At 41.4% G+C, this 18,281-nt stretch overlaps 1 protein-coding gene across 5 annotated transcripts in view; it reads right to left on the minus strand.

Moving 5' to 3' along the window:
- Positions 1–18,281, minus strand: part of NEDD4L (NEDD4 like E3 ubiquitin protein ligase) — a 441,323-nt gene that overhangs the window by 53,010 nt on the left and 370,032 nt on the right. For 4 of the 5 annotated variants that reach the window (XM_070743513.1, XM_070743512.1, XM_070743510.1 and 1 more), the window contains exons 13-15: positions 14,384–14,443; positions 8,383–8,514; positions 4,878–4,997 (exon numbers count right to left, since the gene is read on the minus strand). In XM_070743513.1, coding sequence (XP_070599614.1) covers positions 4,878–4,997; positions 8,383–8,514; positions 14,384–14,443 — 312 coding nt within the window. The remainder of the gene's footprint in view (positions 1–4,877; positions 4,998–8,382; positions 8,515–14,383; positions 14,444–18,281) is intronic. The other variant, XM_070743511.1, reaches the window with a different exon arrangement.

Consider the following 18,281-nt stretch of genomic DNA (forward strand, 5'->3'; position numbering starts at 1 on the left):
TCCATTTGCACAACAGCATGTGAAATTGGTTGTCAATCAGTGTTGCTTCCTAAGTGGACAGTTTGATTTCAAAGAAGTTTGATTTACTTCGAGTTATATTCTGTTGTTTAAGTGTTCCATTTATTATTATTTTTTGAGCAGTGTATATATCATTTCAGACAAATAGTTGTCCAATCTCTTCTTTAAAATCTCCAGTGTTCGAGTACCCACAACCTCTGGAGGCAAGTCATTCCACTGATTAATTGTTCTAACTAACTATCAGGACATTTTCTCCTTAGCTTTAGGTTGCCTCTCTCCTTGATTAGTTTCCATCCATTGCTTCCTGTCCTGCTTTCAGGGGCTTCGGAGAATAGCTTGACCCCCATGCCTCTTCTTTGGAGTAGCCATTTGGGCAGCTGCTAGCCACATTTGCCCTTTCTAAGGGTCAGCCGCTTTCTCAGCCCAGGACACGGCATCAGCAGTGGGGGAAGAGGTTAGCAGGGCAGCAAAAACAGAGCGGAGGGGAGTCAGATGCGTAAAGATGAGGGGCAATTAAGCGGGTGGGAGAAGCTGAGGGTAGTACAGCAGGGTAGGAGAAGCCCTAGGTCCCTGCCTAAGGACCAGAGCTGGGACTTTTGGAAATGCCACCACTAAGCGGTATGGGCATGTGATGTTTCGTCTAACAAGTGCTTCACTTAACACCAATAATTTCACTCCCAATTAGCATAGTAAGTAAGAGAGAGATGGGAGAATGAGATATATGAAGGAGGGAGAGAGAGAGAAATGAGTGGGGAGAAAGTGAAAGAGACATGTATACAAGTTCAAATCCCAGTAATGGTATGTCTGTCTGATAAGTCTGCGGAGAGGGGCGGCATACAAATCTAATAAATAATAATAATAATAATAATAATAATAATAATAATAACAACAACAACAACAACAACAACAACAACAACACCAAAACAAGGTTGAAATAGAACTCCGGGGGGAGTTGATTCCAGAGGGCCAGGGCCGCCACAGAGAAGGCTCTTCCCCTAGGTCCCGCCAGACTACATTGTTTAGTTGACAGGACCTGGAGAAAGCTCCCTTCCTTTTCACTTATCAGAAAAAAATATACATATACTGCTAAAAATAATAATAAAGGAAACACTCAAATAAGATGTCTTTTCTAAAACAAAGACGTTTTTGTCTCTCTCATCGCCATATTTTATTTATTTATTTATTATTAATTAGATCTCTATGCCTCCCTTCTCTCCAGACTCAGGGCGGCTCACAGCAAAATAGGTACAAAAATACAACGTATAAGAAGTCTAATTTAAAATAAATTCTAAAACCCAATACTTAGAAACAATCATCCACATTCATTCCATATACATTGGCCAGAGCTAGACATAACATTCAATGACCCCAAGCTTGCTGGCAGAGAAGCCTTACGGAAGGCCAGGAGGGTGGGAGTGGTACAAATCCCTGGAGGGAGTTAATTACAGAGGGCTGGGGCCATCACAGAGAAGGCTCTTCCCCAAAGCCCTGCCAGGACCTGGAGAAGGCCAATTCTGTGGGACCTAACCGGCCGCTGGGATACTTGAAGCAGAAGGCGGTCTTGTAAGTAATCTGGTCCTAAGCCATGTAGGGCTTTATAGGTCATGACCAACACTTTGGCCTCCTAGCTTAGATATGCACAGGTAGTTCTTAATTTACAACCATCCATTTAGCAACCATTTGAAGTTACAACGGCACTGAAAAAAGTGAGCCAGGGTGGCGCAGCAGGTTGAGTGCTGTACTGCAGGCCACTGAAGCTGACTGTAGATCTGTAGGTCAGCGGTTCAAATCTCATCACCGGCTCAAGGTTGACTCAGCCTTCCATCCTTCCGATGTGGGTAAAATGAGGACCCGGATTGTGGGGGCAATAGGCTGGCTCTGTTAAAAAGTGCTATTGCTAACACGTTGTAAGCCGCCCTGAGTCTAAGGAGAATAAATGAATGAATGAATAAATAAATAAATCCTCACATTATAAGTGTTGCAGCATCCCCATAGTCACATTATCAAAATTTGGGCATTTGACAACTGGCATATATTTATTCCAGGGTCATTTGTGGCCTTTCCAGATGGATTCTGACAATTAAAGTCAATGGAGGGGAAGCCAGCATTGCTTTGAGCCAAGGCGGTACAGTGGTTAGAGTGCGTACAATATATAAAAACAGTATAAAGTAATCTAAACCCCATTAAGAAACCATTCACATCCTTAGTGGCTGGATCAAGATGGTATCAAGGTTATCAATGGCCACCCCAGACCTGCTGGCAAAGCCAAGTCTTCAGGGCCTACCAGAAGGCCAGTAAGGTGGGGGCAACATGGATATCTGGAGGCAGCTGGTTTCAGAGAGCCGGAGCCGCCACAGAGAAGGCCCTCCAACACGGCCCGCCAGCCGACACTGTCTGGCCATTAGGGCACAAATAAGTCCAACCCTGTAGGTCCTTATCGGTTACTGTTGCTTGTTTGGTTTTTAATAAGGGTTTTTTAGTTATTTTAAATATTAGATTTGTTATATGCTGTTTTTATTATTGTTGTTAGCCGCCCCGAGTCTACGGAGAGGGGCGGCATACAAATCTAATAAACAAACAAACAAACAAGCAGTACTGCAACGACTTTGGCTGTCTGCCGGCTTGCCTGCAATTGGGCAGTTCAAATCTCACCAGGCTCAAGGTTGACTCAGCCTTTCATCCTTCTGAGGTGGGTAAAATGAGGGCCCAGATTGTTGGGGGCAATAGGCTGACTCTGTAAACCGCTTAGAGAGGGCTGTAAAAGCACTATGAAGCAGTACATAAGTCTAAGTCCTATTGCTATTTGCTTAACAACTGTGTGGTATGCTTATCCGCCATATCAAAATGGACATAAAATTGGGTGTGACTCTGTGAAGATGCTTAGCAGTGGAAATTCTGGTTGCAAACTATGGTTGTAAGTCAAGAACTATCTCCAGGACCCAACCACCATCAGGTGGAAACTGCAACTAATGATAGTCAAGGAGGAGATTGGGAAGTTGAGAGAAGAGACCCAAACAGTCTACTAACTCCTGGGGTGGGGGGTGGATTTACCAATTGATAAACCAACTAATTGACTTGCCTGCCATCTCAATCACCAAGTGACTCTAGACATTTTACAAGAAAAGATGAGATCATTTCAAATTAAAAGAACCAAAGCCAATCGCTCTACTTTTCCAAGGGCATGTTGGGAGGGCTATGTTTCTACAGCTATGTTTCTACAGTCTCCGGAGAGGGGCGGCATACAAATCCAATAAATAATTAAATAATTAAATAAAGCTTTATGAAAGCACTTCAGGACTGGGGCCACACTAATGTCAGGAAGGACACTATTCCACAGGATTTGCATCAATTCCATCGTTCCACCTCTCACAATACTAGACAACACAGTATCAACAGTAGAGACCTTCAAATTTCTAGGTTCTATCATATCTCAAGACCTAAAATGGTCACCTAACATCAAAAACATCATCAAAAAAGCACAACAAAGAATGTTCTTTCTGCACCAACTCAGGAAGCTCAAACTGCCCAAGGAACTGCTGATACACTACAGAGGAATCATTGAGTCTGTCATCTGCACCTCTATAACTGTCTGGTTTGGTGCTGCAACCCAACAAGACCGACAAAGACTTCAGAGGAGAATCAGAACTGTAGAAAAAACAATTGCTGCCAACCTGCCTTCCATTGAGGACCTGTATACTGCACAAGTTAAAAAGAGAACTGTGAAAATATTGACTGACCTCTCGCATCCTGGACACAAACTGTTTCAACTCCTATCCTCAAAACGTCGCTACAGAGCACTGCACACCAAGACAACTAGACACAAGAACGCCATCACTCTGCTAAACAAATAATTCCCTCAACACTGCCAAACTATTTACTAAGTCTGCACTACTATTACTACTATTTTTTCTCATCACTCCTATCACCCATTTCCTCCCACTTATGACTGTATGACTGTAACTTGTTACTTGTATCCTTAAGATTTTCATTGATTGTTTCCTCATTGCTTATTTGACCCCTATGACAATCATTAAGTGTTGCACCTCATGATTCTTTACAAATGTATTTTTTCTTTTATGTCCATTGAGAGCATACGCACCAAGACAAATTCGTTGTGTGTCCAATCACACTTGGCCAATAAAATAATTCTATTCTATTCTATTCTATTTTATCATACAGCTATTAGAAATAAAGTTAGCTTGTCAAACAAAGAGCCGGGGTGGCGTAGCAGGTAGAGTGCCGTACTGCAGGCCACTGAAGCTGACTGTAGATCTGCAGGTCAGCGGTTCAAATCTCATCACCGGCTCAAGGTTGACTCAGCCTTCCATCCTTCCGAGGTGGGTAAAATGAGGACCCGGATTATGGGGGCAATATGCTGGCTCTGTTAAAAAGTGCTGTTGCTAACATGTTGTAAGCCGCCCTGAGTCTAAGGAGAAGGGCGGCATAAAAATAAAATAAAATAAATAAAAAAATAAATGGAAACAATATTGAAATTAAAAAACATCAAATGTGAAACATGAACTTCACGCAGAAGGCACCAAAATGTGTAGAACATTTCTAATACAATGAGCTTACAAGATGCAAAGGAATACTCGAAGGAGCACATTACCTATTGGAAGATGAACATATTAAAGGTGAAGGGAGATATACAGATAGAAAAGCAATCTAATCTTAATTTGTTAAATGTGGAAAAGTAGTCAGAACAGGCAAGTGTAATCTTAGGAAATAAAGACAGGTACAAACATCACTGAGGTACAAAAGAGACATTGTAAAGCTGGTTGGAGAACGGAGGAGAATTAATGAGATGGGAAGAACGAAAACCCAAGAGGCAAACAAGCCTGGTTTGGGGAACTTCTCACCTCAAGCGGTGCAGATAGTGTAACTGTGGGAGTACTGAGGCTACGAGGCCGTCTTATCTGAGGCTCGCTTAGATGGTTGTTACTGTTTGATGTTGACCCAGAAGCACCATCTTCAGCAAGCTATATTAGAGGCAAACACAAGTTAGCTACAAGTTACGACTTCCTTTACCAAAAACTAAACTATATTAGAATAAAGGATGTCTGAAATCAATAAATCACGATTAACACTCCTTACTCATTCCTGCTTTCAATAAAGCATTCCAGTGGTGGGCATTCCAATGGAGGAAACACACTATAATGTGCGTTTACATCCCAATATAGTTATTTTACTGGCATTTTTGAATGTTTTTTTTTCTCAAATTGGAGATAGCATGAATGGCTGTTGTCTCCTGCATGCCCCACAGAAGCTTCTATTTAGAAAGTCATTCATGACCATGTGTTTGAACCAGTCTTTTGTCTATTAATCAAAATTTGGCAAAAAACCACCAGTTATATACTGTTACTTATAAATTATCTTAATTGGTATACAGTGGTACCTCTACTTACAAACTTAATTAATTCTGTAACCAGGCTCTTAAGTAGAAAAGTTTGTAACAAGAAGCAATTTTTCCCATAGGAATCAAAGTAAAAAAAAAAATGTGTGTGATTGAGGAAACCACAGGGAGGGTGGAGGCCCTGTTTCCTCCCAGGAGATTCCTAGAGAGGCCACACGGAGGCTTCTCCCTGACTTTTCTGGCCCTGTTTCCTCTCAGGAGATTCCTAGAGAGGCCCCATTGAGGCTTCTCCCCACTGTTTCCGGCCTTGTTTCCTCCCAGGAGATTCCTAGAGAGGCCCCACGGAGGCTTCTCCCTGCCTTTTCTGGCCCTGTTTCCTCACAGGAGATTCCTAGAGAGGCCCCATAGAGGCTTCTCCCCGCCTTTTCCCTGCCTTTTCCGGTTACAGTTTCGGAGGCTTGGGTTTGTAAGTGGAAAATGGTTCTTGAGAAATGTCAAAAAAAATCTTGAACACCCGGTTCTTATCTAGAAAAGTTCGTAAGTAGAAGCGTTCTTAGGTAGAGGTACCATTGTACATGCCACTTGTTTAGGTAATCTCCTTCTAACAGTTTCCTCTATTTCAGGGGTGTCATATTGACATAGTCACATAGTCATCATGTGATGTATCATACCTTTCACCTCCCCTTTGCTAAACCATGGTGGGTGTGGCCAGTGCGTTACACATCTGGTTTACGGATCACGCTCTATTTCTATGCTACTAAATTATTATCTACTTGCAGTGATGGGCTACCAATTTTTTTACTACCACACTGTGGGTGTGGCTTATGCATTTTGTTTCAACATATTTCAGTGCAAATTGGGGTGGTGCTCCAAATTTTGCTACCGGAACTACATTCTTGATAGTTCCCGTAGGAGCCCATCACTGTCTCCGTGCCTTTCCATGTTCCTGGATAAACCATTTACATTTTTATTTCATTTTATTTCTTGACTTAAGAGGTTCAATGGTATTAATCAGATAGCTACGGAAATGCAAGGATTAGTCACTTAAAATCGAGGTTTGAAAAGGACTGCTTTAGAATGGAGATTCATTAGAAAATTCTGTTTTAATTTGATTACATGTTTAATGCGGCTAAACTGTAATTAAGGAGCGGGTTAACTCCAGGGAGGGAAGGAGTGCAGCTTGGAGCTAGCTAGAGTTTGTTAATTGCAATTAACAACGTTATATAGCCCCAGGAAATTGCAATTTCACTCACTGCAAGCTGACAACTAAAGCTCCATTGAAGTGAGCGGGGAAAGAGAAACCTGCTTGTAAGTCAGAGCGTGGCCTTACATCGCCCACTTCCCTCCTATCAATTGTGTGGATGTTAAAGGTGGGCTTGTGCTATGCTGCAGATTTGCCGAAGTTTTGATGTGCATGAGATTTGGCATTGGCCCTGTGCCATAGCAGATTCTGCCATAGCTAATGCACATCTCTTTTCACTGAGAGATAATGACAGTGGTACCTCGTGATACGAACCCCTCATCATACGAACTTTTCGAGATACCAACCCAGGGTGTGGAATTTTTTTGCCTCTTCTTACGAACTTTTTTCACCTTACGAACCTGCCGCCGCCACTGAGATTCCCCGCCTCCGGACTTTCGTTGCAAGCCAAGCGCAGGTTTTTGCGATCCTGGGATCCCCTGAGGCTCCCCTCCATGGGAAACCCCACCTCCTGACTTCCGTGTTTTTGCAATGTTGTAGGGAAATCCCAGGAGGGGAATCCCAGGATCGCAAAAACGGGCGCTCTGCTGGGCAGAGTAGGGGGACAAAAACAGGAAGAAAAGACTCATGGAGCTCAAGGGAGGAAAAAGGTGTGGGGGAGATGAGCAGAGTGGGGTGGACAAAAACGGGAGGGAAAGGCTCATGGAGCTCAAGGGAGGAGAAAGGTGTGGGGGAGATGAGCAGAGTGGGGTGGGCAAAAACGGGAAGAAAAGACTCATGGAGCTCAAGGGAGGAGAAAGGTGTGGGGGAGATGAGCAGAGTGGGGTGGACAAAAACGGGAAGAAAAGACTCATGGAGCTCAAGAGAGGAGAAAGGTGTGGGGGAGATGAGCAGAGTGGGGTGGACAAAAACGGGAGGGAAAGGCTCATGGAGCTCAAGGGAGGAAAAAGGTGTGGGGGAGATGAGCACAGTGGGGTGGACAAAAACGGGAGGGAAAGGCTCATGGAGCTCAAGGGAGGAGAAAGGTGTGGGGGAGATGAGCAGAGTGGGGTGGACAAAAACGGGAAGAAAAGACTCATGGAGCTCAAGGGAGGAGAAAGGTGTGGGGGAGATGAGCAGAGTGGGGTGGGCAAAAATGGGAGGGAAAGGCTCATGGAGCTCAAGGGAGGAGAAAGGTGTGGGGGAGATGAGCAGAGTGAGGTGGACAAAAACGGGAAGAAAAGACTCATGGAGCTCAAGGGAGGAGAAAGGTGTGGGGGAGATGAGCAGAGTGGGGTGGACAAAAACGGGAAGAAAAGATTCATGGAGCTCAAGGGAGGAGAAAGGTGTGGGGGAGATGAGCAGAGTGGGGTGGACAAAAACGGGAGGGAAAGGCTCATGGAGCTCAAGGGAGGAGAAAGGTGTGGGGGAGATGAGCAGAGTGGGAGGGGGGGGACAAAAACAGGAGGCAGGGATTCATGGAGCTCAAGAGAGGCTCTTTTCACCTTGCTTCATTGGGACTCCCTCCCCCCACTCTGTTCGCCTCAGCTTTGTCTGGCCGCCGCTTTTTTTTTTTAAGCCTTAATATTTTGGATTCTCCTAATGGGCTTGCACTCATTATTGGCTTTTCCATTGATTCCTATGGGAAACATTCATCTTACGAACTTTTCACCTTACGAACCTCGTCCCGGAACCAATTAAGTTCGTAAGACGAGGTATTACTGTATTTCATCAGAACCTGTCCTCCCCCATAGTTTTGATCTGGAATCTGAAAGGACTGCAAACGATTATCAAGACCTCACTGCTTTGCTGGAGGAGAAGAAGTTCATACCTGAATGACAGGCCGAGTCCAAGTTGTAGTGCGATTGTTATGATTGACATAATAAGTACGCCCCTTAGCGTCTTTCCTCTCTTCCCAGCCTGAAGGTAAGCCCGGTGTAGTATGAACATAGGCCACTGATGGCTGTTTATGCAAGAAATTACCATAGGGTTAACTTTGTGGCAGTGAGTCATCTTACAATCAGTAAGTACAACAGAACAACTGAGAAAGAGCTGTGTTAGCAGAACCCTTTCTTAAAAGGAACCCAGATTCACAGAGGCTACAAATGCTGTCCAGTTTGACAGAGGTAATCACCGTTTTATCTTTGCTGAAAAAAGGAGATCTGTGCAATAAAGGTAGACAATTAAAGGAGAGAAGAATATTAGAAGCCTAGACACAACCAGTGCACAAGTACCAGGAGGACTGAGAACAAAGACAGTTAGAAAAGCTTTTAGATTTTAAATGATTAAAAACTGACTTCATTTGCATCATTTGCTAAAATGGTACCAATCAGAGGAAACAGTCTCCAGTGGTTTATTGTAAGTGACTTTGGCTAGGTCACAAGCTGTGTAGCCTTCATTCCAAAGACATCAGTTCATTACTAAACTGACAGGCTCGTTATATTGTTTCATATATTAAATTAGAAATTTCCAATGCTTTGAACATTTTTCTTTAAACTTTCCTGCTAATGGCTGCATCCCCTTTGGGTATTTTGATGTCATTAAATATGATTTAAATGTGACTTCCATTAGAAAGAACTGTCCTGTAATGATCAATGTTGGAATCTTGGATTCTCATGTAGCAAGAGTTTGTCCCGGTTTGCACAATGAACCCCCAAATAACTGGAAGATTGAGAACTGCCATTCTCAATATTGACAAATAAGATATACAGTGGTACCTCTACTTATGAACTTAATTAGTTCCATGACCAGGTTCTTAAGTAGAAAAGTTTGTAACAAGAAGCAATTTTTTCCATAGGAACCAATGTAAAAGCAAATAATGCATGCGATTGAGGAAACCACAGGGAGGGTGGAGGCCCTGTTTCCTCCCAGGAGATTCCTAGAGAGGCCCAAGGGAGGCTTCTTCCTGACTTTTCTGGCCGTTTCCTCTCAGAAGATTCCTAGAGAGGCCCCATGGAGGCTTCTCCTTGCCTATTCCGGCCCTGTTTCCTCCCAGGAGATTCCTAGAGAGGCCCCATGGAGGCTTCTCCCCGCCTTTTCCGGCTCCGTTTCCTCTCAGGAGATTCCTAGAGAGGCCCCACGGAGGCTTCTCCCTGCCTTTTCCAGTTACAGTTTTGGAGGCTCGGGTTTGTAAGTGGAAAATGGTTCTTGAGAAGAGGCAAAAAAATCTTGAATACCCGGTTCTTATCTAGAAAAGTTCGTAAGTAGAGGTGTTCTTAGGTAGAGGTACTACTGTACTAGGTTCATTTATCTTTAAGAAGGTTTTGTGGAATTGACTTTGTAACTTCAAATAAAACTAGATACTAGCTGCCATTTGGAAAACAAAGAGACTAGTGGAAATATTAAGTTGCTCTCAACCGGTTCTTATCTAGAAAAGTTCGTAAGTAGAGGCGTTTGTAGGTAGAGGTACCACTGTACTATGCAATGTGCCATGAGATTCTGCCCGGACAAGAACAATAAGGGTTGTGATGGCACAGTGGTTAGAATGCAATACTGCAGGCTACTTCCACTGCCTGCTAGCTGCCTGCAGTTTGGCAGTTCGAGTCTCACCAGGTTCAAGGTTGATTCAAGGCCCTCCATCCTTCCAAGGTCGGTAAAATGAGGACCCAAATTGTTGGGGTCAATAGGCTGACTCTGTAAAGTCCTTAGACAGGGCTGTAAAGCACCCTGAAGCGGTATATAAGTCTACCTGCTATTGCTAACTAACTATATAAATATGCATCCATAGAAACATGACAGGAACTCTATATTTATATGCACTAAGAAATGGGTACATATTTCATGACTTCATATGCACGTATGCATGGTTTTTTTTAAAGAAGTTAATGAAATAGATATGAGTAAGGGGAACTTTGGATTAAAGTTGAACAATCTTTAACTATATCAAATAACACTTGTGGTTTTAATGACAAGCTAAAAATATGGTTACTTATGTAAATTACAACTGTTATAAAAATACTCCCCTTTTTTCCTTCAATGTTAAACATTACTTTGCACTTTTGACAATCTGATTTTCTATTGTTTTCTGATTCAAAAAGTCACTGCTATAAAATGGCAGCAGGCCATGATTATTAAAGCTTGTGATCTTTATATGCAAAGAATGATGCCTTGAAATAATTTTCCTTACATGAAACGAACAATTTTTTTTTACATAATGATGTGCCGATACATATTTGCTAGAATGAAAACAAATGTTTTAAAATCTCCTTTAATAAAAAAATTAGCTAAGGAGAAATATTCCTTGCTTTGTTAAAACATGGCATTCTTTTAGAATGAGAAAAAGGATCATTGCATAAAATCTGAGATGAAACAAACAAAAAAAACCCCCTAGGAAAATGGGTTACTCAGAGACATCAAGTACAGTATATTAATAGAACACTGCCTGTGTGTGTTAAATCAGTTTGAAAGCCAAACAAACTTGATTCTCAGGTGGCGTCTCATTTTTATGCATAGGCTTTTGTTCCAAAGTAGACTACTCTCATTTGAAAATCCCCCTGATTTTAACTAATTTTTTCAAATGGAACAATGTTGTTGTGATAGTGTTGGGATAGGCAGGTGTATCATGTCCATTGTTGTTTAGCCCATGACTATGCTCCAGCAATAGTGGGTTAGGAATAGGAAGTGTTAAGAAATACAAATTTGTCCACTATCACTTCTACAAATTTGTCCACCATGTTCTTCTACATCAGGGCTGTCAAGCTCATGGCCTGTGGGCCAGATGCATCATGAGCTGGCCACACCCATGCCTGGTTTAGCCATGGGGAAAAAGTCTCAATGCATCATGTGATGATGTGAGTTTGAAACATCTGTTCTAGAATATTAATTTGTGGTGAGATAGATGGCAAATAAATCAAATAAATAAAACACTTGTTTTAAAAAACCCAATAGTGGAAGTTGAAATTACAACTTTACAAATATTTCCTTCCTTCCTTCCTTCCTTCCTTCCTTCCTTCCTTCCTTCCTTCCTTCCTTCCTTCCTTCCTTCCTTCCTTCCAGCAGGAAATTATTAAATCATTTAATTGGGAATGTTCCAACATAACCCGAATCTTTTAAAAGGAAAGAAAAAAATGTGCTAGTGATTATTCCTGATTGTTTTTTATTTCTCCCTCAACTTGAGTCGTGTTTTTTTAAACCTCAGATTGCAATATAAATTTGGTAAAGTTAGAACCTTCTTTTTATGCAAGTAAGCCTCTCCCCATCAGATGGTCTTCTCTGAGAGCTGATAACTATAAATTGATCCATAACCGATTCATCCTACTGTATCATATAACAATGCACAGAAGGTTCAAAGTGAAAAATGTTCAATGCAGGAAAATTGTCTAGTTTAACTGTCATTTCAAAATCCGTAGTTTAAAATGATGATGAGACCTCAATAAAAATATTAGTACAGAATAGAAACAATGTCTGTTGGAAATAAAACAAATTATTTGCTGTTCAAATGAGAGTCCTTTCATGGAGTGTTTTTCTCCCCAACACATGACACCAAGATTAAAAAACTACTTTTTAATAACAAGACATTCTCCCTCCCTCATCCTTTCTACTATCCTTACTGCTCCTTTATCCTCCAATTGATAATTAAACATAGACAATGAGAATACTGGCTTACTGGTTTCTTTGCATCCCTGTTCTTGAAGAATCGCTACTGAAAACCATTGCAATTAGTTCTGGATGGATGCTGTTGGGTTTTTGCAATAATTTGATTTATAAGTTTTTGAGTGTGAGATATAGGACAGTGCAAAGCACTTGAAGTACCAGTAGCTGGTTTGCAAAACCTGCCAGCACAAATGAAGCATCTCTCTCCAAATAATTAAAGCTTCTTTTATTTTTGCAAGGCTCTTATGCTTAGTTTGAAAGGAGTTCATCCATGTTCACATGGATGTGCATGTTTCACTTTGTTGCTGGTCCCTGTAGAAGAGCTGAAAGAGTTGTGTGCATGCACCAATAAGTTCAAACAACTCACACCAGGCAGTTGTAGCAGTTGCAAGAAACATGGTCGGTTTAAATAATTCAAAGGTTTGTGCTAATACATATTGCAAACCACTTCCTTAAAATGCTCTGCAAAACTTCATTGGTGTAAGCCAATAAGTATATTTCTTCAAAATGTTTTAGGAATTTTCTGCCCCTTTCTGTTGTGTACAAATTGACAGTCCTGTTTTGTTGCAATTATCCATTCCTACTTTGCTATATTCTCTGCTTGATTCAAATGAGAAAAACTCACACCGGTGCAACTCTGCTATGTGAAAGTCAGAGATGGGATAATTACCTGCTCATTGGGTAATCTACAGCTTGTGAGGGGTAAATTCTACCCCTCCACCTCTAATTTTTCTGCATGTATGCACACATAGATGACTCTTTGTCTTTTAGCTATTTCTCCTTCAGTGTAAAAGAGGAAGCTAGGAAGCAATGTTTTAATAAACTTTCAAAATGCCACAGTTGGAGGAAAATAAGAAAACTGGCTATGAGAAGTAAATGGGAAATATCCAATTAGATACTGGGAATGTTTCTATAGCAGGAGTGTTGACTGAAGTATCCAAACAACTACAGAAGGTATTCAAGCTGGGAGAATGGTGGGAAGATGCAATTTATTTCATTACCAAGATGTGAAAATGTGTCTGTGGGGGTTCTCAATCATCCCAGTTATGATTATGCCAAAGGTGCTTTTTTCAAAAGGCAGCTGGACTTTCTTTGTTTCTCCTTGAAGAAGTTTTGCTTCTCATCCATGACGCTTCATTTCCATTCTTCAGAACTGAAGAAGCTTTTTGGATGAGAAGGGAAATATCTTCAAGGAAAAACAAAGCCATTCGAAGAAACACTTTTGAGGTCTGGAAGTACGGTATCTGTGGAGTTGCTCAAGTAGAGAATCTTCTAAAAGCCAACTGTGCCCCAACCTAAAAACAGAAGCATCTCCAGCAAACCTACCAAGGCCAAAATGACAAGAGGTGTGATGAGGTGATGCCACCATGCAAATGCCACACCTGCCCACTTGCCTTCTAACATCTGAGACAAGTACAGTGGTACCTCATCTTACGAACGCCTCGTCTAACAAACTTTTCACGATACGAGCCCGGTGTGTAAGATTTTTTTTGCCTCTTCTTCCAAACTATTTTCACCTTAAGAACCCAAGTCGCCGCCGCTGGGATGCCCTGCCTCCGGACTTCCGTTGCCAGCTGAAGGTTCCCCTCGCTGGGAAACCCCACCTCCAGACTTCTGTTGCCACCGAAGAACCCGTTTTTGCGCTGCTGGGATTCCAATGAGGCTCCTTTCTCTGGGAAACCCTACCTCCAGACTTCCGTGTTTTTATGATGCTGTGATTTCCCTGAGGCTCCCCTTGCTGGGATTCCCTTCATTTTTGCCGGTGCTGCTTTGAATCCCAGCGAGGGGAGCCTCAGGGAAATCGCAGCATCGCAAAAACACGGAAGTCTGGAGGTGGGGTTTCCCAGCGAGGGGAGCCTCAGGGGAATCCCAGCAGTGCAAGAACGGGCGCTTCGGCTGGCAACGTAAGTCCGGAGGCAGGGAGTCCCAGCGGCATAAGGCAAAAGTTTTGGGCTTGCACGCATTATTCTCTTTTACATTGATTCCTATGGGAAACATTGTTTCATCTTATGAACTTTTCACCTTACGAACCTTGTCACAGAACGAATTAAGTTCGTAAGACGAGGTACCACTGTATTTTCATCACCTATGTTTTGTCACTGGCTTTGTTTTGTCAACATCCATCCCTGACACTCTGAAAGACTGATACTCTGACAACAAGGGGAGAAGAAAAGAAGAGAGATTTGAATTAAGAGAGGAGGAGAATGTTATAGATTTGGCTGGATAAAAAGTATTATTACCGTCGACTCTTCACCCCCAGTGACCGTGGAAGAACGAAGCCTTCTAGATGGGCCACTCGGCTGTTAAATAATAATAATTGTTATAGTTAAGGGATGATCAAAACACTAATTTGAAATAATGGCATCTTGATACACATCGTCATCTTCATTTTATAGCAGAGAACAGCATAAAGATACATGTGTTGTGTGTGTACGTTTGTATGTATACATATACAAACACACACACACATATGTATATGTATGTATGTATTTATGTATGTATGTATGTGTATATGTATGTATATATGTATACATATATACATACAGGGGTGAGCAGCAGGCAGGACGGGGTGGAACGCAGTTCCATCAACGGAAATGAAGCTGTGTGCCCAGCTCCAGCTGACCATCTCCCCCTCCCATCCTCCTTCTCAGAAAGCGGCAGGGAGACCAGCACCAGCAGGAGTTGCAGGGGGCCTATTTTCTCCCCCATCTTTTCTCAACAGCTGATTGGCACTTGTTTGCCTAGCTACCCAGCCTGAGGCAGGGGGCAACCCAGGAAGGAGAGTGCAGGAAACGTGGAGCAAATTGTCACCCTAGAGAGCGACACTGGTGAGGTTGTAAGTTGAGGACTTAACAGTTCACTTGCATGATGGTGATCATTCAAGCCACTCCCACCTGGTCACAGGGCCGGCAAGCCACTCGTACCCAGTCACATGACCATCAAGCCACACCCATAAAATAAGCCACGCCCACAGTGTGGCACTAAAATTTTTGGCTGCCCATTACTGTATATATATGTGTGTATGTGTGTGTATATGTAAGTGTATGTATATGTGTGTGTACAAACACACACACACACACACACACACACACACACTGTTTCTCCCAAAATAAGAAGTCCTCTGACCATAAGCCAGTTTTTTGAGTGCATGGCAGTAAGGCCAAATGCTTATTTCAGGGTTCAAAAATATATAAGACAGGGTCTTACTTTCAGGGAAACACAGTATGTATGTGTGTGTGTTTGTGTGTGTGTATGTATCACATGTTTTTGCTACATACAGAACATAGTTTGTTGGCTATGAATAAATTAACTGCCTTGAAATGGCCCTGGGTTGGGCCTAGAGGCAAAAAGGAGCTTTGACGTTCCTTCAATATACCAGGGTAATCCAACAGAAAAAACATACATACATATATATATATATATACATGTATGTTTTTTCTGTTGGATAGCCCTGGTATATTGAAGGAACATCAAAGCTCCTTTTTGCCTCTAGGCCCAACCCAGGGCCATTTCAAGGCAGTTAATTTATTCATATATATATATATATATCACATGTTTTTGCTGAATTTTAAAAAAAATCAATATACCAGGGTGATCCAACAGAAATATATATATTCGACACAAAAATATGTAACCCTTCCCTGGTGCAGAGCTGAAGGGATTGGATACTGTAGCCTAGAGGATAATTCTCTGCCTTACAAGGCAAAGGTTGCAGGTTCAAGTCCCAATGGGTATGGCTAGCTGATGAGGCCAAAATAAGGCCGAAATAGATCTATCCTAGTCTCCCTTAATTTTCAAATTCAGCAAACAAAACATGTGACACACACACACACATATATACATATATATACACAGAGGGGAGGGGGAGAGGAAAAGAGAAGGCAATGTGTCCATGATCATGATTTTTTTTCTCCCTTGCAGAGGGTACCAAGACAGTACCTACAAAAGGAGTGTGAATAATTAAATGAAGCAAGTTGGATTTGGCCCCAGCAAACACAAAGATTTCAGTAGAATCAAGCTGAAAAAGAAGCTGAGGGTGATTGATTTTCCCAGGAAAAAAGAATCATAATAGAACACAGAAGAACAGCAGGGAAAAACCTCAGCTGCTAAAAGGAGAAAAATGCCGTGCAGAGGTGGGTTTTTATTTTTTATTTTCCTTTTACTGTTCGATCACATACAGGAATCCCAGATTAAAATAATGAAGAGTATATTTTTGCCTGTGAAATTTGCCCCGGGTTAGTATGATATTTGTATTCTCAGAAAGAAATCATTGCTGAAAGAAGATAGAGTCACTGAACAAAACATATTGCATAGGCTTTTATATTGCATATAATTTTATATGGATTAAAGTGAGAGAAGAAATATTGAGGACTACAGCAAAGCACCCAATCAAGAGACCTAATTTAAAATTACCCAAGATCTATGTATAAAAGAGAATTATTGGCACAGAAAGAAGGAAGCCCAAGTATTTGTTTGATCTATATCTGAAGCGAATCAGCCTTATCTAGGACAACATCTGTTCCACTTCAAATGTTGGACTGCAACATATATTGGCCCAATTAGCATTGAACCACAATATACAGGCTTAATGGGGTTGAGATTCAAATCATATTGAAGTGGCTCACAAAATACTCTATTACTATTGATATTTTGTATTGTAATTTTGTTTTGTATTTGTATTGTGTCTGTGATTTCCAAAGTTATTCAAAGCATACAGAATATGTATTTCAGGATGAAATATATATAGCAATTACTATTTCTTGATGAAACACTTTCAAAATACATACACTGAAATTTCATTTCTTTTCTTTTTTTTAGAAAATAACTAGGGTGGAAAAACACGGTTTCAAGGGTGACATACACATTTTAAATACATCCCCAAATATGAAAGAAATAGGAGAGCGTGGATTTGAAAATGGATTGATGCAAAAATGATGACCGCAAGCTGTTCCATTGGGCTTATTTGTAGGAGAAGAGCAAGCAGAGTTAGTAGGCAGAGTTAAACATGTCATTAGCTAAGTGTCCTTATATTGCCACAAATGATTCAAGTCCAACCTCTCTTAAATTCCATTGACCTTATCTGGCACCAATTTAGCACTGAACTTCAATTGACCACATTCTTGTGTATAATCTTGACTAAAGCTTCTGCCCTCAACCCCATCACCTGCTAATTTTCCTTTTAGATGTCTGACAGGCTTCATAAAGTTTGACAGAAAAACTCTTTAAAATGCTCTTTCTGCCTCTTTACAAACTGCCTTATCAATCTCCCCTTTTCTTATAAGCTCTCTTGGGATCCCATCTTGAGTCCCTCTCTCAAGCAGACTCCTGTGTTTCTATCTGTGCAGAAATGACTACAAACTACATTAAAATCAGAAGTGCCTGGTTTTTACCGTATTTTTTGGAGTATAAGATGCACTTTTTTCCTCCCTAAAAGAGGCTGATAATTTGGGTGCGTCTTATATTCTGAATGTAGCCTTTTTTTCAGCCCTAACTAGTTGCTAGCTATCTTCCCAGCTCTTACCTTGCAGGTTCTTTAATTGTTTCTCTCTGCGAAGACTGTTTTCCAAGCCCTAAGTCTTTGCAGGTTTTTTTTTTCATTGCTCTAATTTGCTCTGAATAACCCTAACCAGGTGCTAATGGTGTTCCCAGCTCTTACTGGCTTGCAAGCTCTTTCATTGTTACTTTCTGAAAATAATATTTTCCAAGCCCTTTCTTTGCAGGGTTTTTTCCATTGATCTAACTTGCTCCAAATGTTTCTTTCCAGTCCTAACCAGGTGCTAACAATGTTCCTAGCTCTTACTGGCTTGCAAGCTCTTTCATTGTTACTCTCTGCTAAGAATGTTTTCAAAAGCCTATAGGGTTTTTTTTTCATTCTCTACTTGTTCCAAATGTTTCTTTTCAGACCTAACCAGATGCTAACAATGTTCTTACTAGCTTGCAAGCTCTTTCGTTGTTACTCTCTGAAAATAATGTTTTCCAAGCCCTAAGTCTTTGCAGGTTTTTTAAATTGCTCTAACTTACTCCAAATGTGTCTTTCCAGCCATAACCAGGTGCTAACAATGTTCCTAGCTCTTACCACCTTGCAAGCTCTTTCATTGTTACTCTCTCCGAATAAGGTTTTTTTTAAAGCCCTAACCA

Source organism: Erythrolamprus reginae, chromosome 2 (assembly GCF_031021105.1).
Source record: "Erythrolamprus reginae isolate rEryReg1 chromosome 2, rEryReg1.hap1, whole genome shotgun sequence".
Taxonomy (NCBI): Eukaryota; Metazoa; Chordata; class Lepidosauria; order Squamata; family Dipsadidae; genus Erythrolamprus; species Erythrolamprus reginae.